General features: G+C 40.6%; 2 protein-coding genes across 2 annotated transcripts; both read right to left on the bottom strand.

Annotated features, from left to right (window-relative positions):
• Window positions 1–935: 935 nt before the first annotated feature.
• si:ch73-141c7.1 (coenzyme Q-binding protein COQ10 homolog, mitochondrial) lies at window positions 936–4,338 on the bottom strand. The gene is made up of 5 exons (XM_018702523.2): window positions 4,135–4,338; window positions 3,556–3,708; window positions 3,056–3,248; window positions 2,240–2,341; window positions 936–1,559 (listed from the first exon to the last, which is right to left on the bottom strand). The coding sequence occupies exons 1-5, from the start codon at window positions 4,236–4,238 to the stop codon at window positions 1,407–1,409; spliced, it is 705 nt and encodes a 234-aa protein (XP_018558039.1). The 5' UTR covers window positions 4,239–4,338; the 3' UTR covers window positions 936–1,406.
• A 1,285-nt stretch (window positions 4,339–5,623) lies between these two features.
• On the bottom strand, window positions 5,624–8,744 carry hsd17b1 (hydroxysteroid (17-beta) dehydrogenase 1). Its single transcript, XM_018702509.2, has 6 exons — window positions 8,490–8,744; window positions 7,729–7,890; window positions 7,472–7,651; window positions 7,212–7,305; window positions 6,928–7,111; window positions 5,624–6,267 (listed from the first exon to the last, which is right to left on the bottom strand). Exons 1-6 carry the CDS (start codon window positions 8,584–8,586, stop codon window positions 6,112–6,114), a joined length of 873 nt encoding a protein of 290 aa, XP_018558025.1. The 5' UTR covers window positions 8,587–8,744; the 3' UTR covers window positions 5,624–6,111.
• Window positions 8,745–26,970: the final 18,226 nt, after the last annotated feature.

Below are 26,970 nucleotides of genomic sequence, written 5' to 3'. Positions count from 1 at the left end.
TCTGTTGCCTCTCCCTTTTTGTACATATCAATGACAACGTGCAAAACCAGAAATGCCAGTTTCAGGAAAACCCACAGCCTGCAATCTTTATTTGAAGAAGCTGGGTAAATAAATGTCCAACTACTGATTAATGATAATCCTACATTTTGTTGATAAGAGTTATGGGTCAGGATTATGGCATAACAAGTATTAGAAAGCCTACAAAGTCCTTCACCGAGCAGAAATAACACAACATTAAAATGTGTTTAGGACAAGCATGCTCAGCCAGTTTAAGTGGTCACATTGAACATAGTTTTACTTTAGTGTTCAATGGTTTAATTGTGTTCCATAATAAATTTTGTGTTTTGTTAAAGCACACTTACTTATTAATGTAGTAAGTGATTAAGATTGAAGTCACCATTTTTAGTATGCCACATACCATATCTGTGAACTGCATTAGCTCCTCCTGTCTGTGTATGCATCATTTCTCATGCACTGACATAACCTTGTCTATATGTCTCTGCACCAACACCACCAGGACTTAACTCAGAGTGAACATACTAAGAGTTGACTGAAGTAACTGTGATCAGCTGCCCTGGAAGCAAAAACTCTGAGTTTCTCATTACAGGTTAAATCAACTCAAAATTAAGGGACAGATTCAGAATTTGTCAGAACTACTTCCTGGAACAGGGGAATGGCTGGAGGGGAAGTACTGACTGTAGGTCATTGGTGCAGTGGTTACACAACTGTTCCTGGAGGTACATGCCTTTTTTTTTTTCCACCCACTCTTGCCAAACACAACACAACAATGAGTAAGCAGTCTCAGATCAAATACACTACACTAGAAATACTCTCTTGCATCTTGCCTTACCCAGTTGTTGTGGTCCATTGCAAAATTCTCAAAAAAGCAAACATAACACTACATAAGGAAAAATGCAGTAAAGGATGCTTGGATATAGGTTTTCCAAAATACAAAAGCTTTTTAATTCCACTGACAGAAAAAAATCCTGGACAAGAAAAAGCTCTTAACCCTTTCAGATGTTTCAGCACTGAGCAGGAGTCACTTGTACATAATCCCACAATTTTACAAAGAAAACATTTGTGTTCAAAATGATAATTTGAAACAATATATTTATTCCTATCCATAAAATAAATATATATGTACAAGAAAGTAAATAAATTAGATTATGGCTTATAAATAAATAGTTTTAAGTATATTTCCTGTGCATGACAACTCAAGAATAAGATACATGTGAGTGCAAAAAGAAGAACCAGTCTCCTGTGTAAGACAAGTGTTGAGACAAGTGTTAAGAGCAGCAGGCTGGTAGGGTTTAGTTAAAGGTCCAAGTGTGTGTGTGTGTGTGTGTGTGTGTGTGTGTGTGTGTGTGTGTGTGTGTGTGTGTGTGTGTGTGTGTGGTGGTGGGGGCTCATGTCGACCACCTCCTCAATGGCACCTCCTGCTGGTTCCTGTAAAGTGCTGCCGCCCGTAACTCAAATGCACTGACCATCTGCTTAACCACTTCATCAAAGAACACACTGGCCAGCTGAGAGTGCAGAAGAGACTTGAACTCAAATGACACCTGTAGAGGACACAGGAGGGGGACAAATATGTTAGCCAAGTGTTTGCGAGACTCTATGTTCACTTGTGAGTTTAACTGATTTGTTGCAAGCATCTGAATATAGACCCATCTCTGTCAGTTCTGTGGTTGTTTTCTTTAAACAACAAACATTGTTCTAAGGACAAAAATTGCAGATTGCCAGAAATCAAACCCAAGACATCTTTGAGTTAAAAGTCATTTTTGTGAATGTTCCCTGATAATGAGTTCTCCCGCAGCCCTTATTTAACATGTCCTACTGATATGTAACCACTTCCTGGCTGACCCTGAGGTAATGTGAGGCAACATTAAGGTTAAACTCCTGTCAGCAGGTCTTTAACACTGTTCCCTGCCCTGACATCTATTTCAGGCCTCCAGGGACACCAGCATGCTACTCAAGGCTAAATTTAGAGCATAATGAGATTTTACTCAACACTTCCTTTCAGTTGGTAATCCACTCACAATGATAGAGAAATGAGGACTTGAAATTTGTCCCTCCTTACACATGCGATCTGATCTCTCAGGTCCCATGGGAAAGTTGCTCTTTTTGATCAGTAAGTTTGTTAATTTCATGGCTTTGCAGTTACTGCCATTTTATTTGTGTCATTTACACGTTTACATTATTCCATTTCATTGCAAACTTTCATTTTATCTTATGCACTTACATAGAAATCTACTTTGCAGGAGTCTGGTAGGTCTTTGGCTCCAGGGGCAAACCTCCATACTGTTTCAAGGTGGCTGAAGAGGGATCCATCAGTACACACAGCCTGTTTCAAAACAGATTACCCTTTATTTATCATTGATTGCTGAAAGGCAGTGAGCATACCCTGGCTCCAAGCCCAGACAAGGTAGTTGTCATCTTTGCTCTCTGGAGGAGCCCAGAGTCAAGTATCAAGTCATCTGCTGATGAAAACTGACTAGTCTGTCTACAACACTGAGTATCATGCAAAAATAATAATACAAGTAAACAATACAGCATACAGTATTTTTAGCTTGAAATGGTATGCTGCTATTAGACCATGAGGAAGCCACTCCAGCTGACATATTCCTCTAATAATTGCTCGTGCTGATTGTAAGAAAACTTCCACTGTACTGATGTTATTGAGTAAATGCTTTAACGTCTCTATTCAACACAAATTCTGCCTATTGTCACAAATTTCCCCTCTAATATGTGTTTAGGTGGTGATCCTAGGGCTCATCCACTTGCTAAAAATTCCAAGCTGTGGCAATTTTCAGGATTGCAGGAAGTGTCAACATAAATGCCAAAGTGGCACAAACACTGGACATACTGTTTGTATTTGAAGGGACTTTGTAGCACAAGGGGATGCTCACTGTTCAAATATTTGAAAACTAAAAGCCTTACATGTAGATTTTCCAGCAATTTAACTAAATGGGCTTTGTTTAAAAAAAGTACAGCTTTTGAGAAAATAAGATGCCATTTGTAATGGTTGTTTTCTGGATCTGGCAAGACAAGGACTTACCCTGACTTGGTGGTTTGGGATGACTGTGACCTCTGAGGTGTAGCGCTCCGTGATGGGGGGAAAACCTATTTCGAGCTCTGCTCGGATGTCACTGTTTCGTCCCTTCATGACCCGAGACTTCTTACACCAGGGAACAAAGTGCTGGTACTGGTCCACATTGGCCACCACATTATACATCTGTTCTGGAGTATACCTGAGCAAACAGTGACATGAGAACAAAGAGACGTTGTTCTCATTTTCTATTTAATGTTGACCTTTGTGCATTCTGGTACCTTTATATGTTTTTTTTAGATTGATATTTATTACAGCTCAATTTTCAGTGCCTTTTTTTGTGAAATTAATATATAGTGCTCTCAACTTTGGTTGCAACTAACAATTACTTTCATTAAAACTGTCCAACTAACAATCTAAAACCCAAAGAGTCAAATTTTGAATGTTTCTGTGAATATTACTGTCTTCTCATTTCAGTTGTCTTTAACATATTATATCAAGGCACTCACCCTAATGTCCGGCACTCGGTGTACTCCATCCTGCGGGTGCTGATAGGAACGGCTAGGTTGATGAAGCTGCGGCTGGGTATGCTGATGGAGGTGGTGGGGCAGATGGGCAGGCTGGTCCTCCTCACTGCCAGGGCCCCACAGGAGCCCAAATGTCTTAGGGAAGGAATTAATATGGGAACACATTAATGAGCTGAGCCTTGGTTTACTAAGAGGGCCTGTGCCATCTGACTGATCTATTTACAATTTCCTGTACATTTAGTCTGGGATTTTACCCACACTTTGTTGTCAGTTCACACTATTTGAATTTATGACCATCACTTATGCAAGATACAAAAGGGAGGCAAGTCCCGTGACTGTTGAGCCTGTCTGCCAAGTGCTGCTTTCACACACCTTTCTCAAACACAGTCCATCATTCCGAATGATAAAATATTTTAAATCCCAAATTAAATCAAATTAAAGAGCCAAATTATAACAGCTGCATTTTGCTAACCGTGTGACTAATTTTACCTAAACCTGCAGTGCACTTGAACTTTTATTCTGCCTACCTGCCATTTCTGTGTCCCATTAAGTGTAACTCACCTGAAATTTGCTCTTGTAGCGTTTCCTCGCAGAGCCTTTGAAGAGTGGGCTTCAGACATTTCCACCAGCGCCTTGAAGAGGAGAGGTGTCGTTTTGTTGGTCATTGTGAGGTTTATGCTAAAATACTTCGGAGAGACGACGGAATTTTCACCAGTTCAGCCGCAACTACAACCCGGCTTTGTTCCAAGTGAAGTGGTTACTTCACTTCAGTAGTGAGGACAGTAATGACGTACCACCGGGAGGCGCCATTGGCTCTGGCCAATCAAAATTGAGATTGATCAGTTATGCGTGATTCGTAAATCAGGTGATTCCCGAAAGTCGCAAGGCAGGTAATAAATTCGACAAATTTATATGATTCGTGCAGTGACTTGAAAAAGGAATCAGCCGTACAGATTTGTCGGGAACCTGTTAACAATTAAAATGTCTGACAGTTGAGTTCACGGTGTTTTAAGAAGTTTCTTTAAACAAGCCAAAGTCTAAATGATATTTGTGTGGTTGTGTTGGTGAGCAGGAACCCGCCTTGCGCATGATGAAACTGGACTTTGGTGCTCCACTGGAATAAAGGTCATCATCTACACTCAACTGTAGTAATGTTTAGTGTAGAGCAGTAATAAAACTATCAAACAGCAGCTTTCTGATACATAAACTAAGTTAAAATGTAATTATGACAGTAGGAAAACATAAAAGTTTAAGATTAATACATTTTACAACAGCCTTATCTAACTCTCATTATACTGATCTACATAATACTAGAGGCTCTAAGAGCTAACGCCTCTAAATGCTGCTGTATTAAGTGGCTATGTGGTAACGCAGCCAGAGCTGGTAGCACAGGATCCACTTCAGGATCCTCAGACTGGAATTAGGGCACTTGATCAGGGAGGGATTTAAGAACTTCAGTTAATCCTATCAAAGATAGGCCGGAAACGTAAATCGGCGATGTACAGACAAGATAACCTCTCTCAGGTTATAAAAGAACATGCTCAAGGGCTTAACAGCCCCCAGGCTGAGCCAAAAGTTACACAGGGAATGGATTGTGTTCCAGCTGGTGCTCTTTCAGTGTTTGATCCCCAAACTTTATACGGTTCAGTGATTCAAAAGCCCAACTGAGGCCAGCGAATGTCCTCCCACAACTTACAACAGTTTTTCAGCTCACTTGCTTTGTAATAGATGTATCATCATGTCAATCATTGACAGGTCTTCATTCGGTCAATGAACATAACTGTCCAGATTTAAAATACGTCCCCTAGTGTAAAAAATAATGATGATCACTTTTCTAAAGCAAGCCTGTTTGATACAGACCCATAAGGATTCCTGACAGACTTCAAGGAGCATTATGTAATCTCACCTCTACTTTAACATAAATACTTGCCTCATGACTTTACCCCTGCAGTTTAATATTCACTGCTGCTTCCCATTGGTAGAGGGGTCACAGGGGTCACAACAACATGAACACCTGTACAGTACAATCTGCAAGGAATTCGGTTCATTTTAAATTCTTTATTCATTTATAACTAATCAAGCAATTTAAGGCAAGCAGTAAAGTCAACAACAGAAAAGACAATATTCAGTTGCGTTCATTCAAATTATGCACTTTGCTTTCACTGCCTGTGGAGAAACTCCTGGGAGCTACATCAAATATCTGGAATGCAAAAGCTTTTGTATCACTTAAAACAAATATTGTCAAATATTTCTCCACCAACCAGAACGTGGGGTATTTTCATATTTTTGTGATCAGGGTTGTAACATTTTACAAGTGACATTCAAAAATAGAAACATAGGGTCACTCCCTTGTGTGAACTGTAGCCACAAAACTCCGAACTCACTCCCTTTCCAGTTGAGCAACAACAGTCAGTCATAGATCATCAACTTTATTCCAGGAAACCAAATGAAAACAGCAAAATATTAACTTCTGTACATAAAATTAAGGAGGTCCAAGTCTGCACATGAAGTAGAAGCGTGCATGTGCAAGAGAGGAAATTATTTTTCCTCAGCTGAGAAAATTATTTTGCTCATAGCATGGATGCACAGTGAGCCATCTGGCTCTGTGATCTTCAGCTGGGTAAGAGGTGGAACGACACCGCTGGTGAAGTATCTGAATGCAGGGCTGGGTGACTGGATGGCATCTAGAAACACCTTGGAGACAAAACCAAACACACCACAGAAGTTAGATGTAGAGCTGCTCTTATACTGATATGCTGAATTTTAAATTTGTGATAAACTTGTCTTGTGTATGTTAAAACTCTTATCTTCCACTGATTTACTAATATGCAAAATAACAAAACTCAATTATTCAAAAATGTGATTCAGGTAAAAATTAAATACACACAAAGTATGTAATTATTTTCAGAACCAAAAAGTAAAAGTACTCAGTTAACAGAATGACTCCTGTTGATATGATATTTTTATATTAATGGATGATTATTATAATTATTCATGCACTGATGTTATTAACAATGCAATCTTGAAATGTAAATATATCCAGTAGAGTCTCTGAAATGTAGTGGAGTACAAGTATAAAGTAGCATAAAATGAAGTATAATGAATTCTACCACAGCCAGTGCCATCTACTTTATGATAGAGGCAGCAGGGTTATTTTAGATAGCAGGCCAGAGAAATTGATTTTGTGTGAAAGGACTAAATAGCTTGTACACCATCTCTTAAACATCCATCCCTCACACATCCAGAATTGTTTCATGTGTCTCATGGGAAAATTTCCTTTTCTCTTCCATACCAACATCAATTAATTTAAGAGAATATCCTGAATTGCTATAACATACAGTATGTACAACGTACCTTTACAATATCCTCAGTGTCCTGTGCTGCGTTTTGGAAAACAGAGTCACAGTGTTGCAGGTATTTTTCATAGAGGCCGAGTGTGTGGGTATCGACCTGTTGGAGAGTTGTATCCCCAAGGTCTGCCTTCTGCAGGTTGACCAGGAAGTCAGTGTTGACTGGACCACACTCAATGAGACTCACACTGTAGGATGAAACATTGAGTCAATAGTTTCTACTAATCAACAATAATTACTGTAAATAAATGTAATACATCCGACAGTCCAGCAAAATCTAAGACTCACTGGATATTGAAGTGTAGTAGGAGGACAGCCAAACTCTCACATGCTCCCTCTATTGCAAATTTACTGGCACAGTACACCTCATTAAAAGGGAGACCTGTGAGAGAGCATTAAGTACCAAGATGGGTTATTTTGACAATTTCATGCATGGCAGCAAACCGTAACATGATTTGCTTACAAGATTTCTATCCAGTCATTACAGAAACTGTACATGTGGAACACTGTTGACATTCAGTGTCTCCTTATCCATTTGCTTGTCTCACCATGAAGCCCTCCTGTACTGCCGGTGACCAGAATGCGGCCATGGCCCTGAGCCTTCATCCCCGGTAGGAAAGCCTGGATGGTCTGGATGGTACCTAAGAGGTTGACCTCCAGAATCTGCCTCATTGAGTCCAAGGATTGCAGCTCCAGTGGCCCCATCAAACCCACACCAGCATTACACACTGTAAGCAGTGAGGATAAGCTCATTAACACACACAAATTGCAATCCTAATCACAGTACACTGACACAAGGGCATACCCAGAATGTCCACTCGTTTCTCCACAACCCTGTCTCTTGCATCCAGAATGGACTGCCGGTCTGTGACGTCCATTTGGAGAATGTCCAAGGTGCCCTTGTGCAGGCCTTTCACACACTCTAAAAGACGCTCCTTCTTCGCCAGGTTCCTCATTGTGGCATAGACTAAACAGAAAGCAGTACGTAGGTGACATGTTTTAATGTGAAAAGAAATACAGACATCAGACTGGAGCACATAAGGAATTATGAATGTTTTTCACTCACGCTTGCTGTCAAGTGTTTTGTCAAACATCAAAAAATACAACATGTATCATCAACCAACTCATCTGTTGGATAAAGTGTGTGGAAGTCTAATGGGTTGCTGTGCGAAGACATTTGCTTAGTCTAGTATCACATACACTCACCAAGCATTTTATTAGGAACACCTGTACATCTGATGACTAATTATCTAATCAGGCAATCATGTGGCAACAGGGCAATGTGTAAAATGATGCAGATACAGGACAGACACTTCAGTTAAGACAGCAGTTCAGACATCAAAATGAGGGGAAAAAAACATGTTGGGTCCACTCCTTTCAGCCAAGAATAGAAATAAGTACAGTGTTCCTAATAACATGGTCAGCAAGTGTATAGAACAACATAACCTACCACACAGGTTTTCAGTGGGGTTTAAAAGTCCTTAATGTTAACAGTCCCTGACCCAGCACAAGCTCGATGCAAAATACAATAAAAGACCATGGTGGGTAGATGTCCACTGTTGTTACCTTTGAATGTTTTGTCAGGGTTAGAGGCTAGCCGGACAGCCAGGCTGAGACCGATCCCTGAGGAGCAGCCTGTGATCAGCACCACCTTCTTGTCCATGGAGTCTGGCTCACTGGCGTTCTGCTTCAGTAGAGAGCAGCTGGAGCAAAGTGAGGAAGACACTCTTGAAATGACTCTGACAATAGGACAGAGGCATGTGAAAAAGTGTTTTTGTGTATTTTGCTTTCACAAGGCCAGTAATTTCTAAACATCTGTGTGTTATCAACCACCTGAAATCCTCCCATTTTTTCTCATGTCCTTGTTAGTTTATTTGGGTTTTTGTTTCTGCTGAGATGTGGGAAACAATCCCCTCTTTGTCTGGGGTCTTGTTTGTACTTGACATTGAAAATTAAATGTATTGTTGGAGGTGTATGTACTAGACTTGCTGTGACTTCTCTGAGATAGCATGCCCTTATTTATTTCAGTTAAATACAGCTTCTGAGAATGATAACAATACTCAGAAATGCCTGGCAAACAACACATCCTACCTGTTTATCCTTTCAATTGCTCCACCGACATGAGCACCAGGTGGCAGCAAAACATCAAAAGATCGGTTCTGTACTACATCATAAATAAAGTCATACTGACCTCTGAGTGCTTCATGGATCACATCAGGACAATGAGGCTGAGAATAGCCAGCAAAGAGAACAATGGTTTTGAGTTTAAGGGATCAGGGAGGGAAATTACTGTGTTGCTCACACAAGTTTTCTGATTTGGACACCTTGCACCCCTTTCCCAGGCTTGTGTTGTGGGAAATTATTTCAGGCAAATCTATCCAAGGCTCACTGATGCCATTCAGCTCTGGTAATGTTAACTTAAGCTCATACAGAACAGCTGACTGGTCATCCAGCAGTGCCTTAAACAGTTCTTTGAATGTGTGACAAAATAATCTAAATTTAAAAATCTATTTAGTAGCTTTCTCTGAGTTTTCAACTGTATGTCAGTATGTCAAAGTCTTTATTGGCTGATGAAAGCTCTGGAAAAGCTAGTGAGGGGGCCTAGGAGTTGAGAAGGTTTTCCCCTGATTTTTTTCCTGAGATTGAGAATGAATGTCCATGTTCAAACTGTGTTAAAAATAGCTGTTGAGACAGGAGAGGCTGGTCTTGCAAGTTAGTGGTTTCAAGATCAGGAGACTCTAGGGCTAAACTAAGATATGTTTCAGTATCTAAATTAATCTTAATAAGTCATGTCATTTGTGATCACAGGGTTTTGGGATTTAGACATTTGAAACAAAGGCATTGCAAATCTGCAAATCAAATGCAGTTGCGCTGAATGGGAACTAAGAGGAAACTTGGCCCATTTTAAAGAAATTCCAACCAGAGCTCAGGTCCAGAAGTGTCTATTATTCAGTTCAAGTAATCCATCATACAAGTTCTTAGCAGCGACTGGAAAATATGTGATGCGATTACAGGACACCATCATGTGCATAGGAGTGAGATTTCACTAGGTGGCGACAAAACCTCAAAGACTTTTCTTTTGCCCATAGATCTCTCCTTTGTGTAAATGTGTAAAGTAATCTTGAACACCTTCCTATTATAAGTGATCAAGAAACACTTGATGAGGTGCTGGGTTTGGATAAAAATTGTATGAAAGAAATGTTCATCATCCACAGGAAATGTTACACTGATTGTATAATTAGCAATATGAAATTTGACCTTTTTCTGTTAAGTGACTTCTTGCATGAAAGTTGCAGCTTTGAGTCTGAGTCAGTGTTAATGTTGATGTTGTGAATAAGCCTCATATACATTCTTTTGTCCTCTCCTGCTGTCTTGTTGTTTCTGCATTTAACTGGTTACCATCCCATGTGCACCACAGCTGAGCTTCTGGTCAGTCAAAAACAAAAAACCTTGCATCTTTATGCAACATTTCAGCAATCTCATTTGAAAGAATTTCTTCTGCAGATGGGAGCAAACCAAGTAGGAATTTCCTGCCATTTTGTTGCATTCCTCCCCCAGAGATGGCATCAGCTTGGCTGCTGTCCCAGAATCTGTGGGACAGATAACAGCAGACCTTGAACCTCTTTCAGTTATCTACAACTCCCAAGCATTGTTAAAGATCTTGAACTGCTTGACCTCAGATGTGACTATGTGGGTTTATGTGTTGCACTGTGTATGGTACAATGTCTTGTCCACATACTTGAATGTTGCATTGCTACTATTCTTGTGAAAGAGGTGAAGCACATGCAAGTTTCTGTGGCTGCTGCGTCTAAATTGCTTTAACGGTCTCCTTTCCTCTCTTTCACCTGTGCACAGTCAAGCATCACTCAGAAGTATTGGCTGCACTTCATCTATTTTTTTCTCTGAGTCTGTCCTGGCAGCATGGTATAGTCAGTGGTCCATGGTCTAATGTACTTGGGCTGCTTCCTGCTGCACGTGGCCTTCAGTCTCCCTGTTGCCCAGTAATTACCAAGAGAGGGTCGAGGGGAGGTGCACAGCGGTCTGGAAAAGCCTTTAAAACACCTCCTGGACAAGTTTGGCCCACAACACTGAGAGTAAACAGATTTCTGAAGACCTTACAGAGCAAGGACTTCCCACATGCACAGCCGTGTGTGTTTGTGGCATTTTTTCTGGGGAAAAATGTTAAGTGTTTGTTGGAACTGGTGGAGGCAGCAGGCCGGCCACGTGCTCAAAGGGGAAATGCATGAGATGGAGTAGTCATGGATTCTACACTGTGACTGCAGTGCAAACAGTGAAAGTGGTCTTTGCTACTGCTTCAGGAAGAAAACAGCTCCCTGGCTGTGAGTCCATTCAAGTGCTCACCCTGTGGAGGACCAGGCTAAGTGAGTCACATTGTGCTGTGCTATTCCAGGACAGATCACATGTAATAAGTGCATGGTGTACACACAATACAAGGTTTGTAATATCACTGAGTGGCTGCAGAAGCAGATGTACTCAACAGGATGTCCCATGTGAGACCGATGAGCAGAAGTGAAACAGCTGAAGACATGCTGTGGTGGATGTGGTGATGCTGAAATGTCACGCTATACCTGGCAACAAGGTTAAATGAGGCAAATTTTTTTGGAAACATTTCAGCTGAATTGAGCTAGATCTTACAATTCTCAGAAATGTTTCATAAACTGGTTTAATGGTCTTTTGAACAAAATTGAGAGTATGATACACAATCACCAAAATACTCCACATGACTGATTGTTTTGATTTAAAAAACGATGAAATGGATGAGAAATGATGAATGCAAGAAAAATAGTCAGCAAGTGAGCTAAAGTAATGAATAAACAGTTACCTTAAAGTAGACTAATGGATAAATTAGCTGAGAAAGTTAGCAAAAAATAAATGGTTGGAATAATTAACTCAAATGTAAAGGATAAATAGTTGACACATTTCTGAACTCAGTGAAGAAATGCTAACAAATGCTATGATAACAATAAGGCCCAGTGTCCCTTAGAAGAGAGAAATTTGACAGAAAAAGAAAATACAAAAGATTTTGCCTGTTGTTTTTTTCTGTTGTTGACACCATGCCAGTAGGCTCATGTTACTGCAGAATTGCCATCTGATATCAAATTAATTCCCCTCTACCTGTCTGAGAGGTTTTGTTTCACTTTGCAAAACCACCATTTGACTACTCTGGTCTAGACTTGATGGATTTTGTGATTATAACTATGCTTCTCCATCTGATGAGGTAGAGTTACTGTCTGTGACCTTTTCCTGCCTCTCCTCTCAACACACAGTTGATACATTTAATCCATATCCATTTCTTCAGCTATGACTCTAATTCATTTCATAATTCATTTCATTCAGTCTGCAGTTTCTCAACTCTTTTACTTCAAAATGTTTTGCCTGGAGACATGTTATTTCTGGTTTCTACCCAGAGTTTCTTCTATTTCACTATAATTTGTATGCATATGTATGTAGATCAGTGCTGTGTCAATTTCCAAAAGTCAGCTGTCAGCGTTTGAGAGAGATTTTGTGCTGGTGTGTGTTGCAGTTTTACACAGCACTTTTATATTAAATGTTGTAAGGATAAGTGCTAAATAGAAAGTATCCTCTGTTCTGTGAAACCCATCCAGCATACAGGACAACTGGGACTGGAGTGAGAGATTGAAAGAATTCCCTCCTCCAAGAATGTAATCCAGGATGATAAAAACCCAAACCAACGAGCTATAACTATACTATATGCTCGGTTATAAACCACCGACCAATGAGAGATGTGGCTCCGACAAATCGCTCTGTTGTGACAACCATTGATTGCATGTGGCAGGTTTACTTCAATAAAGGGTAAAGAGAGCGCCTGAGAAATGCACAGAGTATTTTTCACAAGGTAATGTAGAGGGAGAAGGACTTGCTCCTCTCTGGTAAAATCATCATGGCGGAAACAGGAGAAGATGTGTGGAAAGTATGACTGGCTCCGAACACCCATACAGTATACAAAGGCAGAATCAGCACATTTTCAATTTCTGATCTACAAAGTAAAATTCCCTGAAACCATTATAGTATTATACCTCACAGATTTATCCCTGCCTAAGAATTGTCCTTACATGCAAGTTTTATTCTTATCTATCTATCTGAAAGCATTAGTAATGACAAAGTTGCAAGTCTTTAATTCATTGTGCTCTGTACAAAAGCCAAGACAGAGAGAAATGTAGTCTTCAATATTTCAAGTGCTGTGGACACAAGGGGAGGGTCTGGCCAAACTGCCATTGCAGAGCAAAGTCAAAGGTCACTCAGGTCTAGTCATGGGAAGGGATCAGGGCATCATATTTTTATACGTGTATATTTTTCCAGAGTTTTTATGAGGTTGTGCAGGGTTTCTAACGCTCTGCTGGACATGAGGCTTTACGTCAGCTGTAACCCTCAGGGTCACAGCCTGACCTGCCGGTTTGGCATTCCACAGGACTCGTTTATATACAAAACCTCAGAGCTCCAGGAAATGGCAGGGGTTGCGTCATGGGAAACGTCCCCACTGTCTTGAATCGACTGCCCAAGGCATTCTTTCTTGCTTTTAAATTGGGGACATCCTGTTCCTGATCCTTTCTGGGCCTTCAGGCCCTCAAGTCTGTCCCAGGACTAGACCTGACCTGTATTTAGCTCAGAGCACTGATATCTTAGTCATAACTTAAGCTGGAGGTCAAAGCAGAACACTGTCAAAGTCTATGCATATCTCCTGCAGCTGCACCATCATGGGGACTTTTGTTCGTTTGACAGGCACAAACGTATCTGAACTTTGTATCAGAGGCTTGTTCTGTTGCAAGATCTTGCTCATTAGATAACATACACAAGAAAATCTTGACAGTCTAAAGGCAGATCTCATCAGTAGAGGTTTGCTGGGTCAGATATCTGGTCTGGCTGGGAAAATACAGTTACAGACAGCAGAATGTCTGAGGGCAGCTTCCAAAGGTAAGTGGTTGAATGTGAAGCAAAAAGGACTCTGGAATAAAGACATACACAGAATATTCCTTAAATACTGGGTGGATATATTGAGACTCCAGTAGCACACACTCCAGTGCTTTATCTTTTCTGTGTTGCTCCCTGTCTCTTAGCACCAGGTGCAGCAGGCGGGGAATGCCAGGCACTCCATGCATCACTACCTCACCTGTGATGTGGTGAAATCAAGTGATGGGTGGTGTGCTGGGGCACAGCAAGTGACTCAGCCATGCTGGTATGTACCCAATAACATGTAAAAAGACTTCTCGGCAGCAAATGCAGGCATGCTTTAACACTACCACTCTCCCTCGACACAGTTCTGATGACAAATGGCTTCTTTTTGCCCTCAGTTTCCACTTGCCTCTTTCCTCTTCTTTCTGTTAGTTTCCCAAAATGTCCATGTCTCTCTTTTTATCTGAATCATATCTTAATAATGTTTCTCCATGTACATTCTTGCCTTCCCTTAGACACTGGTGTAATCAGTGGCACACTCCACCCACCACCCTGTTACCTGGATACCCTCTAATGTTCACACCTGGGTCTTGACACATTGTAACTAAATGTTTAGTCATAACATGATGGACTGTCTTAGCATGAAACACAGTAAGTGGTAAAACTTCCTTCACAGATCTCCCAACAGACATAAACAAACACCACACTTTACATGCCTTTAAAAAAATACTGCAGCATTTTCATTTGCATTCTGCACTCATGCGTGTCCTTGCCTCTCTTTTTCCAAAGCCCTTTCATCTGTTCTCATGTGCAGATGCTTACCAAACCCACTTCCCCTGATTCTCTATTCACCTAAAAGGAGATTAGCTTGCTCTACAGTTGAAATATTCGCTCCTTGGACCTGTATAATGGCATCTTGTCCTGATGTTTGTCTTAGAGACGCATTGTTGCTGGTTTCTTTTGTTTTCTGCTGGTCAAGGATACCCCACCTATTGTGCTAGCTTGCATAAGCCTGCTGTTAAAGGGAAATTGGTGTGAAAACTTGGCAGACAGTCTGTCAATGACTGTTGCCTTAGAAAATTATGAGAACGCACCCTAGATTGCCAGCCCATACCACAGTTGCATAATCACTGCCTAGACTTGCAGTTCTCAGGAGCCAAGAACACAGCGACACAGAGTTTTACACCTGCAGCAGGCAAACCTGCTAAATGCCTATCACCATGAGCACTTTTTCTTCCCCGTTCTCTAATTATCACTTTTTTGGAGGATCATATTTCCTCAGCACCCTTTGTCATTTGCTCTCGGCACAGGCCCAGTATGTCCCACACTCCCACAGTAGAGAGTTAATCGTTGCTATTACTTCAACAAATACCTCTCTCACACCATTGAAAAGAAAGAATTGTTGTCAGTCTTCATTTCTAACATACCTGTTCTGGTTTGTCATTGTTTTTTCTGACACTGTGGCATTCTCATTGGTTGACTCCTCAACAGTTTTGTTCATGCTGTATTTGGGGAAAACTGCAGTGAAACAAAGATAGCCTTGCCCTGCTATAAAAACTAAGGCAAAAAACTCCACCTTGTATCACATTGAGTGCGATGTGTGTGTTGTTTGTTTTTCCGTTTCACTTCCTGCTGTGTTTCCTGTCAATTTTAATTTACAACAGGTGGTGAAAGTAAACTCATTTCCAGGGCTAAGGCACATTTTTAAAAGGTTTAAACTGAGAAGTCACATTTGAGATTATTAAAATGTTCAGATATCTGTCAGTTCATTAAAAACAACAGTAAGTCTTTCTTTCTAAACAGAAAAAGCATCACTTTAATTTTAATTTATAAAAAATATGCTTTTTTTTTCCTTAAGGAGATCTCGTCTTTTCTCTCTTCCCTTCTAAACTTACAGGAGCTGGAGGGGATTCAGTATCTTGCTAAAAGACACCACAGAAATGTGGATGCTTAGTGTCAGTTTGACTTTAACTTGGGACTTTGAAGGCACCTTCTGGTTACAGAATACACATTATATCACCCTGCTGTGTAAAATATGAGGCTGTAATGTCTTGTTACATGAAGGACTTATACTCTAATAAGAGAATAAGTCAAATAGCACAATTGCTTATAAAAACAGCAAATTAAAGAAGAATAATTCACCTCTTAAAATCTAAAAACACGTTTGGCTGCATTTGGCCCAGGGAGGGTTATTTATTAGCACATTTATTATCCTAAATAAACAGTGGATTATGTAAATTGACTTTTTCCACACAGCCTCTGAGTGTGTGTTAAGGATGCATATACAAAACATTCCCAAGGACCATCTGGGTCTTATCACGTCTCAACATCATTTCCTTCACATAAAATGACTAAGATCAGGAGCCAAGTCCCTTAAGTGTGTTAGTGCTTACTGTAAATGGTGCTACGTGCTTATCACACATCTCTCCATATTTTGTCATCTGACTGGCCTCTCAGTTTATTGCTGAATGTGGTTGAGATTTTCTCCTTTCTCCCTTTTCTTGTGTTAATAGTCCACCCACGCTCTAATGCTGCTGTCTTTTAAAGTAATTAGAGAGCGAGTTAAAGGCTAAGGTACATTTTGACTAAGATGGAAGCGGTCACTGTGACATGCTGGTGAATTTTTCAGACAATCCTCTAGTAGACAGCATTTGAATCTGTCTTGTGATTATGATGCAATGATGATGATGGAGCAAAGGTCAAAAGAAAGCATTGGGAAACGTGCTGTGCTGCATGATCTTCCGGGAACTGTAGAGGTCCTCCAACATGAGCCGATCACTCAGCTGTATCTGGGACAAACACTTAATCATACTTAGTGATTATTACATAAGTATTTGTTGGGCTATAATTTGGGTTTAGAAAGCTGACTTCTGTAGAGGCAGCAGATAGCGTAGAAAGGAGGAGGAGAGAAGCCCCAAACACATGATTATTAGCTGCTGGTTATATAAGATGGTTTTTCCGTGACTTCGCTGGCCCAAGAAATCAAGTTCAGTTCTGGGAGTGACAGGCATGGCAATCTTCATGGCGTGCATGTCAGGAATGCCATGGCATTACAGCCTAATATGGGCTTTAAACTAAGCTGATGGGCCAGTTTGACTCTTAGTAATATTCCACCTTCTCTTAGTTTCTGTTCATCAAGCTGTTATGAACTCACCTTCACATTCCTTGCTTGTTTACGGCTCACATGGATGGTGACTGGATTAGTATGACTGAAAGTATGGGTGGTGCTCACACCCTTCATGCCCTTAAGCTTACGGTAAATGGAAACAGTTTTGCCAATTAATGCTGTTGTTTCATTGTGACTTATGAAGCAGCCTAATGTATAAAGAGCAGGTATCAGTTTTCCAATAGGATATAATTTGCAAGGTTTACTAACTACTGGCCTAGCGGAACTAATGGCATTATCAGTGTTTGCAAATCATTTTAATGGCTCACAGAGTGGTAATTAGCTATTTATATAGGAATTTGGGTGTTGCCAGGTTGTGAAAAATCATTCAAGCATTTTGCTTTGCCTTTTAACTTGCTGTTAACTTCATCACGAATGTTCCTCTATTTGACTTTTTGACCATTCCAGTCATGGAAGGCATATTCAGATCCTTTACTGAGGAAAAGTGCCAATATAGCAGAATAGAAATATTCCCTTTCAAGTCCTGCATTCAAACCTTACTTACTTACTTATGTAAAGGTACCAAAGTAGTATGAGCTAAATGTAAAGTATATAAATTCAAATTTCTGCAGTAGCCCCCTCTAAAGGCTGACAATATAGAGGTTGAAGAGGTTGTTAGAATTAAGTTTCAAGACTGCAGTCACAAATGTGTGACGAAGACAAGAAAATCATTCAAAGATGACACAAGATAAACTTAGTTTTGAATACTTGTGCATGTTTATTTTTTTTTTGTTTTAAGTGCATGAAAGCAATGACATAACAGCTTAATCAGTGTGAGCTTTGAATTTGTTTAATTCATGACTGAGTCTCACAGTAAACTTGGCCAGCTCACATGACTTATCTGTCTCTTGGGTCTTTGATCAGTGGCTTGGATCACATACTGCAGTGGACATATGCTGTTCTCCTCATTAACGTTACACTCCAGAAAAAGATGAAGTGACATCAAAGGTGCTGGAAAACTCTTAAATGAGAGAAAAGTCTGACTAGATTTAGGGAAGGATATTGAAGATTTGTACTCTCATTTGTATAGGATTTTTTGTTTGTTTGTTTGTTTGTTTCCTGTGTGTGATTGCTACAAAAATGTACATCTTATCAAATAATTTAGTCAAATAATAATATTGAAAATCTTTGAACAACTGTCTTCTTTATTTAGACAGCTATTTTTATAATGATAACATGTGATATTCCTCTAAGATTTCTGCTCACACTCAATATTGTTCATGTTAAAAAAAAAAGCAGATGAGGTCCTGAAGTTGTTTTTCAGTAAACCAATAATGGGGTCTACAGTTTCCAAATAATTCATCTGTCTTCAATGCTGGAGTCTGAGTCTTGCCTCTGGTTTAACAGGGTTGTGGCAGCAGATTCCTCTGGCCTGGCCTTGCGTCAGCAGGGGGATTCCTCGAGATCCAGCATCTGGGTGCTGCATTCTTGCCGACCCTACACATTGCCATCGCAACGCTCACGAGACACAACAGCTCGACAGCCACAGTTGCAGACAGAGTCACTTCCTGTCCCCCAGCTGCAGTGCAGGGGTGTGAGAAACATGTTCATTGAGTTCAGAGTTATGGCCAGAGAGGCGAATGGTAGCACAGAAGCAAATAACCCCATCCCACAGCGATGATGGTCCCCTCTCCAGCAGACACTTCACTCAAAAGACGAGGAAGAGAAACAAAGGAGCAATTCAGTGTCTGTGAACACAAGGGGCCCTGTCTATAATAAATACTAGGCTATGAATGAAGATAAAGATGTGTAAGATTTGTGATCAAACATGAAAATCTAACTCCAGTTTCAACTTCAGCAGACAAAACATGTGGAAAGATCATAAACCCAACACGTATACCATGTTCAGAATCCCAGACAAATTACTGGAATTGATTAGGAAGATTATGTTAAAACCTAACAGATGGCGCTAACCCTTGCCTTTATTTGTGGGGTTTCAGGGTTTGGAATTAGAGGAAGGCCTGTCAGGGGTGGGTGTCCCATCAAAGTGGGGACACGCCCTCAGTGTGGCCACAGACATCGGACTGAAGGGCAGCTAACTCTGAATCTGAATCCCTGCCAGAGTGTTTTATGTCCCCATTCAGTGTGAGGAAGGAGCTGCAGACCACTGAAAGCTGGACACTCACCAACGCTTTACATATTATTTAAAGGGCAATTTATTTTACACTTACATTTTCTGTTGTGAGTTATACATGTACACTTAAACTCCCTCACAGGATTGTAAAACAGAAGTTCACCTCTGTTAAAAGGCAGCCAAAACAAATTCCTTCATGGGGAAAATTAGACTGCAGGAGAAAAGCATGTTTAGAAATGTTTGGTTCATTGGTGGCTTTGGGTCACTGATTTGTGATGTGATCAGCTGAAAAACTGAGGGGGGTAATAAAGAGAGCAGTTTTAACACAGAGGCCTAGAGGGACGCATGAATAACTGGCTGTCGACGTGAGCTGTAAGTCATAGCTATGAGTGCTAAGCTGGTGGAAACACACATGCGGGTAAACATGCTTTAGTTTAGGTGTCTCTCTGGGAGGTCTTGTAGGGGTAAAGAACTAAAGAAAGTGGGAACAGAATACAAAATTATGGGAGCAAATGATCCGCCAGAGGATTCAAGTTGCCCTCTAGATTTAGGGAGGCTGAAGAAGAATTTGCTTGTGTGAATTAGAACAAAACACAGGAAAACAGTAGCAGGCGACCGGACCACAGCCAGTACAACAAAATAGAATTAATCATTTGGAGGGCCAAAGCCTCCTCATCATTGTTTCTCTGTCCAACTCCTTTGTCCACATATTTCAAGCCAGATTGCTGTGAAATTTGGTTTGGCTGGTCACAGTCCCCGGGGGATGATTCCTATATTCTGCTGACCCCCTAACGTTCACCATTACTAGACACAGTTTGGCTCTGACCAACATCTTTAGTCCAAGTCAAGGCTGAATAATGACAATATTGAACACATAATAATAATAATATAAAATGCAAATGTCAACCACCCACCAACAAGCATCTTGCACTTATTTGCTTTTTGGTAAGGAAGTAAATGGCAAGTTTAATACCACTCATTATGTCTGCCCATTAAATATAAGGCTACAATACCTTTAGACAGATCCAGCTAGCTGTTTTTGTGCTAAGCTAAGCTAACTGGCTACATTTCTTTTAATCACATAACAAAAGATACTGTTTCTTGCATTACACAGTGCACCTGTTCACAATATGAATGAAAGAGAAGCCATGAAGTGTGACATTTGCAGCAAAGAAGATTATCCATTTTGGTTGACCTTTGACCCAAACCTCCCCTTACCTCCTTCCTCATGCATGTCACAAAAGGCCACACAGTGACAGAGCAAGCTGCCAGCTGATTACATGTGGACAAACACAAACACACACAGGAATAGAAACAGGAACAGGAACAGACAAACACAAATCACACATATGCATGAGCAAACAGACACTCACACACAAAACTCTGGCTTCATTTGCAGTGTAAAGTGGTAGAATACACATTAATATACAATAATACACAATTGAGTGTTGGGACATCTCACGGAATGCTGTGACCTTTTAACTGATGAGATATCCCAAGTGTGGTTTTCACCTCACAAAATGGTTACCGTGGCATATTTTATGAGGTCAGTTATGATTTTCGCCTGTCTCTCACCTCATTTGAAGTTGAGACCTTCCCATAAACCAAAACCACAAAGCTCTCCCCGATGGCCTTGTGGTGGGATGGATATAAGGATGAGACTAACCTCTTTAAAAATCTTCTTGGCCTAGTTTAAAGCAACCTTCTCCTCCCACACACAGAGAATAACTCTGAGGAGGAAAAAATCCAGCCTCTTCCTCTTTAGATTTTGAAGTCAGGAAAATCTTCAGACAGCTATGTGCTTTATTTGATAATAGTTTTTGTAAGACTTTATATTGCCTCACACTGAATATGTTTGTTATATTTCTGAGGTCACGATAAAAGCTGGCATGGTGTTGATGGGAAGTGTGTGTGCTCATGTGTATTTCAGTGCAGCAGCTTGTCACCACGGTTACGCAAACAAACAAAGATAACCAAAGCAGCACGGTTCAGCAGGTAATCATTAGTAGCAAGCTGACATTTGACCCCTGCCATGCTTCAGATGACATATGGCTGCGTCTACTTGCTGTTGGAGTCACTGGGCTGTGGTGCCCAGTGTGGTGTAAATGCAGTGACTTGTAGCAGCAAGTTAGATGTGTTTTACTTAGACTGGAGGCTCACTGGCAGAGGGTGCAGGTTTAAGAGCAAAACATGATTTTCAAGTAGAAGGAGCGCATGTTGTACTTTTAATTCATCGACATTTTCTCCCAGAGGTATCATGTGTCTATCTGTCATGTCTAAGAACTGTGTGGGGGGAATATTTCCTTTTAAACAAACCCACTTTTAAAAAATAATCAGGAAATTCCCTTGGCAAGACTCTGCCACAACAAATAGAACAGAAATGTTAACAAATGACTGTTGCTGATTTTCTAGCAGACATTCATCTTGTGTGTCTTTGTTCAAACACTTGTTTACAAATCTTAATTTATGAGTGTTTAGCTTTACAGAAGGATTTTCTGCAAAGCATCACAAGTTTTCCCTTGTCTTCATTCCCCCTTTCAATTTGTCTTTGTTTCTTGACATGCTTTTTTTCTCGCTGGTGCATCCATCCATTAGATTAACACTACCCCATTTTGTAGTACTTAGTACCCCACCTTTCCCAACTTCCCATGTCCACTTGCCAATTAAAATACATTTTTTCCATTTCTCTCCTGAGTCAGACATTCCAAAAGGATTTCTCTGCCTCCCCATTTCCTCTGTTTTCTTCTGTCGTCCTTCGTCTACCCGCTGGCATGTCTTCTTCTGTCACTCTCCTTCACATTTGAGCCACTTATTATTATTCCAAAAGCTAATTTTAGGTTTATCTGACCATCTCAGAAAGGAGTGAAAGGCCAAAATTCCCTCCACCAATTTTTATCTCGCGTTGCTGGGAAATTATGTTCATTACAGTCGGACTGCAATTGCTATTTTTTTTACAACTTTATTTTTCCATGTCATCAAGCCCCAACTGAGACAACAGTAATTTGTTTTGGCAGCCAACCCACACAGATAAGCTCTTGATGGATGGCGACGGGTGCAGGAGCATGTTAGCCAGTATTTTTAATCTGTGCCGAGAAGATGTCTGTTGTTGAGTTCCCAAAGTTGTGTTTGATCCCTTTTTGATATAATCTGAATAATGCAAGTGTTGTTTGGCATAAAGCATGTACAGTGAATTGAGCTGTGAAAGGCTTTATGTGCCTGTTGTTGGATTAATAAGACAATGATGTGGCTGTGAGGGGGGATGGAGACCGGAGACAGAGGCAACAGCTGAGAAAGCCCTTTCAGTTTCTAAGTTGGTCTGTCTGTGCTGCATGCCTGTCCATGGTTAAGCTTGGCTGCATCTGTTAATGCCAACACCCCAACGGTCTTAAGGGTGGTGTAATATCTAAATATGCATGTAGCTATTTTGGCCAATCTAGACAACCTTTGTTAAGCTATTTGTGGAGTTCTTGCACGTGGAGTCAGCTAGACAGAGCTCAACAACATGCTGCTTCTATTCTATTTTTTGTTGATGAAGATGAAAAGATTCTCTAATATCTTTTATCCTATGTGAATGCAGTGCAGTATTTTGCTTTTGTCACACTATCAGTTATACAAGTCTTACTAATCCATCTGCCTCTGTTGTACATGTTTTTGTTTCTTTTGCTTGAAGGAAATAAGTACTTCACCACAATCACTGCCTTTATGTGCAAACAGTGTCTAGCAGACGTGTGCACAGCTGTAGTTATGAATTCAGTCTGCGAGGTCACATTGCCAGAGAGTGAGGCAGGATGTGGCAAAACGTCTCATCTGCTGCCTTTACCTGAGTACAGCTTTCATCTCTCTCTCTCTCTCTGTCTCTGTCTCATCCCTCTCTTCCTGTGCTGCTGTTTTGCACCAACCCACACAGTGTGTGCTGAAAGAAAACAAATCAGTTGCTGCAACTGAGGGGAAAAAAGTCTGTAAAAGGCCAATTTCATATTTGTGGGCAAAAAAAGATGTGTAGTTCACACTCAAGCTTTCCACTGCAATCAGTGGGTCTGCAATTTAAACAGAAGCATTCCCAGTGCCCTACTCTGTCTTTCCTCAGTGTTTCCCATCTGTTGCATTTATCCTGAACATCATGTCAATTTTTCCCCATTGGTTTTCTGGTCAGGAGAGATGAACCAAAACCAGCTGCTCAAATGTGATTAACATCTATAAGTGTCGCCCCTTTGAAAATATTAGTACACAGAAGAGGGGATTGACTTCACTCCTGTTGCTAATTGTAGCACTGAGGCTGTCAAATAGAGTTGTTGTTTTTGGCTGATTTGTAACAGAGATGCAATCAGAGGTGTACATCATACATGTATGTGAGCCTGGTGGGAGGCATTTGACAAATGAAGCTCCACTGGGATTGAGAGGAGTTGAAAAACATGTTCACTTGCTCACGAGAGACATTAGAGTGCAGGGTTACTCCTGGAGCATTAGCTCAAAGCAGAGGCAGTGCCTTGTTAGTACTGAGAAGCCTGAAGGGAGATGATTAGGTAAAGAAATATTAACAATTTAACAGCTGCTAGTAAATATGTCAATTCTGAGACACACTATAATTCACTAAAGCCATATATTGTATGTATGTTCTGCAAAAGTCCTACTTGGCTGCAGAGGTCAAGAGAAAGTCATACTATAAGATGTCTGCTCTAGACAGTCCATCCATTGTTAGGGGTTAGTATTATTTTGTAAATGAATACATTTTACATTCTTTAAACAAAAACACAAAAAAGGAAATAATAATATACTGTCCATCATGTTACCAACATTTAAGCTAATTAAGCTGAAATTGCACGTGTCCTAAATAAAATATGCTAACTCTATGCAGAAAATTGAAAACATTATAAACAACCATTCACTTCACATCATTGAGAACTGTTCTTTTAGAGTGTCCAACTCTAAAGCTAACTGATAACTAAGTATAATCCAGTAAGGCCACACACTGCTTCCCCTCCCGGCCTGTTTGCCATGTGTTGCCTTTAGATTACAAACAAGGCAATGAGATCTCAAACCTATTCTGATGTCTTATTTTTACCCCTCCTGTAGTGTTTTTCTCTGTTGCCAAAAGGATTAGGAACTTATCTTTTAATACCACTCGAGCGTCAGCTCTGCACGTCATCCTGTCTTGAGGTGAATGACTTCCAGCACCAGTGTTTGGGAACCCACTGATCCTCCCCTGTCAGGCCACAGAGGAGATGTTTGTCCTTTTTGTTAACCACAGTAGTTGATGTGGCAGGAATACCAGCAGTAGTAGAGGGGGAAAGAAGGGGGTTTAAGACGTGGGTGGTGTGTTAAGCATCTAAATCAACCAGAAGTATTGGGCTGTTTAGTTTTATGAGGTGTGAGACCTTTGCCACTCCATTCAGACTGCTTTACACTGAGGTCACCACAAACGGATTAGAGATCACACCAGTGTGTAACCTAGGCTCACCACCATTACGCCACTGCAGGAATGATTTACAGAGGTAATGAAAGCATGACATCATGTATTAAATTGGCCTGCTGTTAGCCTTCTCTAACCCTGTAAGTGTTAGCATACACGCTATCTACCCAGGGAAATTAGCATTTGCCAATGTTGCAGAGAGACAGAGCTTTTTTGCCAGTACATCAGTTGCTTGTTAATTACAAATTGCACAACATTTGACAGATAAGATACGCACTGAAGCCATGTATAAGCAACCAAACAGGACAAGGAACACTTATAGACTGAGGTGAGATTACCAAGTACCCCTCCTGAGTCTGAAACCATTCATTACACAGAATCCTCTTTCTGCGTAAACAATGGTTTATAACTAAGAACCATAAACAGAGAATTTAGACATCTAGCAATCATGCTCTTCAGCATTTTGCAATTTTGCAGATGTAGTCTTTTAGGCCTTGTTAACAAAGCAAATTTCCTAAGAGAGGTTGATGACTTTTTCATTCTCACGAAATGTAGCTTGTATGAATGTAAGTATCAGTAGTAGTTCTCACTCAGGAATGGAGCAGTACAAGGGAAACAAGGGAGAAGAAGCAATGAAAGATACTCAATAACATTTTATCAGTGAGAGATGTTTGACTTTCATCTACAAAAGCCATGTCTAAGAGGAATACCTCATCAGTCAAACATTTGCTGGTGCTGAATGATGGCACACTTCCTCATCCATACCTCATCCATGCAAAGGGTGGAAACAGGTCATTGTGGTCATTCAAACAGAAAGGAAAAGTCTGGGATGTTATCAGAGTCTGAGATCTTAACATAACTCCTCAGGCCAAGCAGCCTCATAAATGGACAGCAGCAAACATTTAACAGCACAGTGTCACATAGTCAAAGGAGAGAAGCACTTATATAATGAGAAACCCTTTTTTACGCTCCCATGGGTGACATAAACGGGACTTCTTTGAAACTGTGGACAAGAGACTATCTGTCTCTCTAATGCATTAAGGGAGTCATAAGAGAGCTTAATAGTGTACTTTTACCTTGATCCTGCAATGGTCACTTTTTTTAACATCCTTAACAAACCTTTTACCTTCGCTGGCTCTTCAACATGTCTTTGTGAGAATGGCAACTCTGACTATCCAGCTATGTGAGGATGAGATGCCTGCTAGCACAGAGGGAGAGACACACTTACTGGCTATATTCTATTCGAAATTATAGCTATAATATTATAGCATATCATAAATACAATATCAGGCAAAAGTTCAAACATTATCACATACCCATTTACTCTATTAAAAACCATCAAAATCCCCCTTTTATATCAATCAGATCCATATTTTGAACACGTTTTTGGAACACACCCTCACGTTACTTTGTAGCTGAGGTCTGAGAGCTATGTTTTCTGACCCAGTCATGACTGTGCCTATTTGTTCAAGTAGCTCAGAAAATGTTCGCGTTCCCCGGGTCACGGCTGAACTTCTCATATTTATGTTAGCTAAACTGTAGGCTGGCAGGCTAATTCACTGGTATGTGTTTTCATTAAGTCTCTGGGGGCCAGGTAGCACTCCCTCACTAACGTGGCTCCCCTGAACTCTGACCCTGGCTTTAATGGGAAGGCTGGCGGAGAAAGAAGGTCAAGGCTTCATAGTGGGCTCACTTTGGACTTAAGGTAACAATTTGAGGAGGCGTAACAGGTTATGTAACCTTGTCGCTGGACACTAATGACTCAGTAGGGCCTGAGGAATGTTCACTCTCAATAGGTCTCTTTTACATCAGTTGCTGTTTGTGGCAACAAAATTAGCTTTGGCATGGTAAGATTGGACAAATCCTCCTCTGTGTGATAGATAACAGCTATGTAGGGCATGTGACCAATCACTAGCAATGTGCTCAGCCATGGGACATGAAACCAGTACAGAGGAACATGTCATTCGGTCATCCCTTCTCTTTCTTCACTTCTTCCCTTCCCTTCTCTCAAGTCGGCACAAATCTCCTCATCTCCTCATTTAGCAGCATGAAGAATACGGCCTGGTATGGTATCTGCCTGCTATTATGTTGGCTAGAGTGCTGGTTAACCAATGAGTTGATCAATAGGCATTTTAAATAATTTTTTTACAACTACAACTGCTCTCCTCTGTTTAATAATCAAGACAATTGTTAGCTATATCCTGCATGAGTCTGGATTTTTTTTTTTTTTTTTGCCAATTGCTATGAGGTACAACAAAAGTTTTGAGAAGGGCAAAAGTCTCACATTGTCTCTCAATGCGAGGTGTAAATCGAGGCCAAAACCACAGCCTCCACCACCAGTTCCTTTACTGTCTGGGATTGACTCTCAGCTGGGGACGATTTGCTGTATTTGTGTGTGTATGTGTGTGGAAGAGGTGCTTCTCTGTTTGCTTGGGGTCAGCCCAGGCCTTGGTCTTTCTAACAG

Source organism: Lates calcarifer, linkage group LG11 (assembly GCF_001640805.2).
Source record: "Lates calcarifer isolate ASB-BC8 linkage group LG11, TLL_Latcal_v3, whole genome shotgun sequence".
NCBI lineage: Eukaryota > Metazoa > Chordata > Actinopteri > Centropomidae > Lates > Lates calcarifer.
This window is presented reverse-complemented; position numbering and strand designations above follow the sequence as displayed.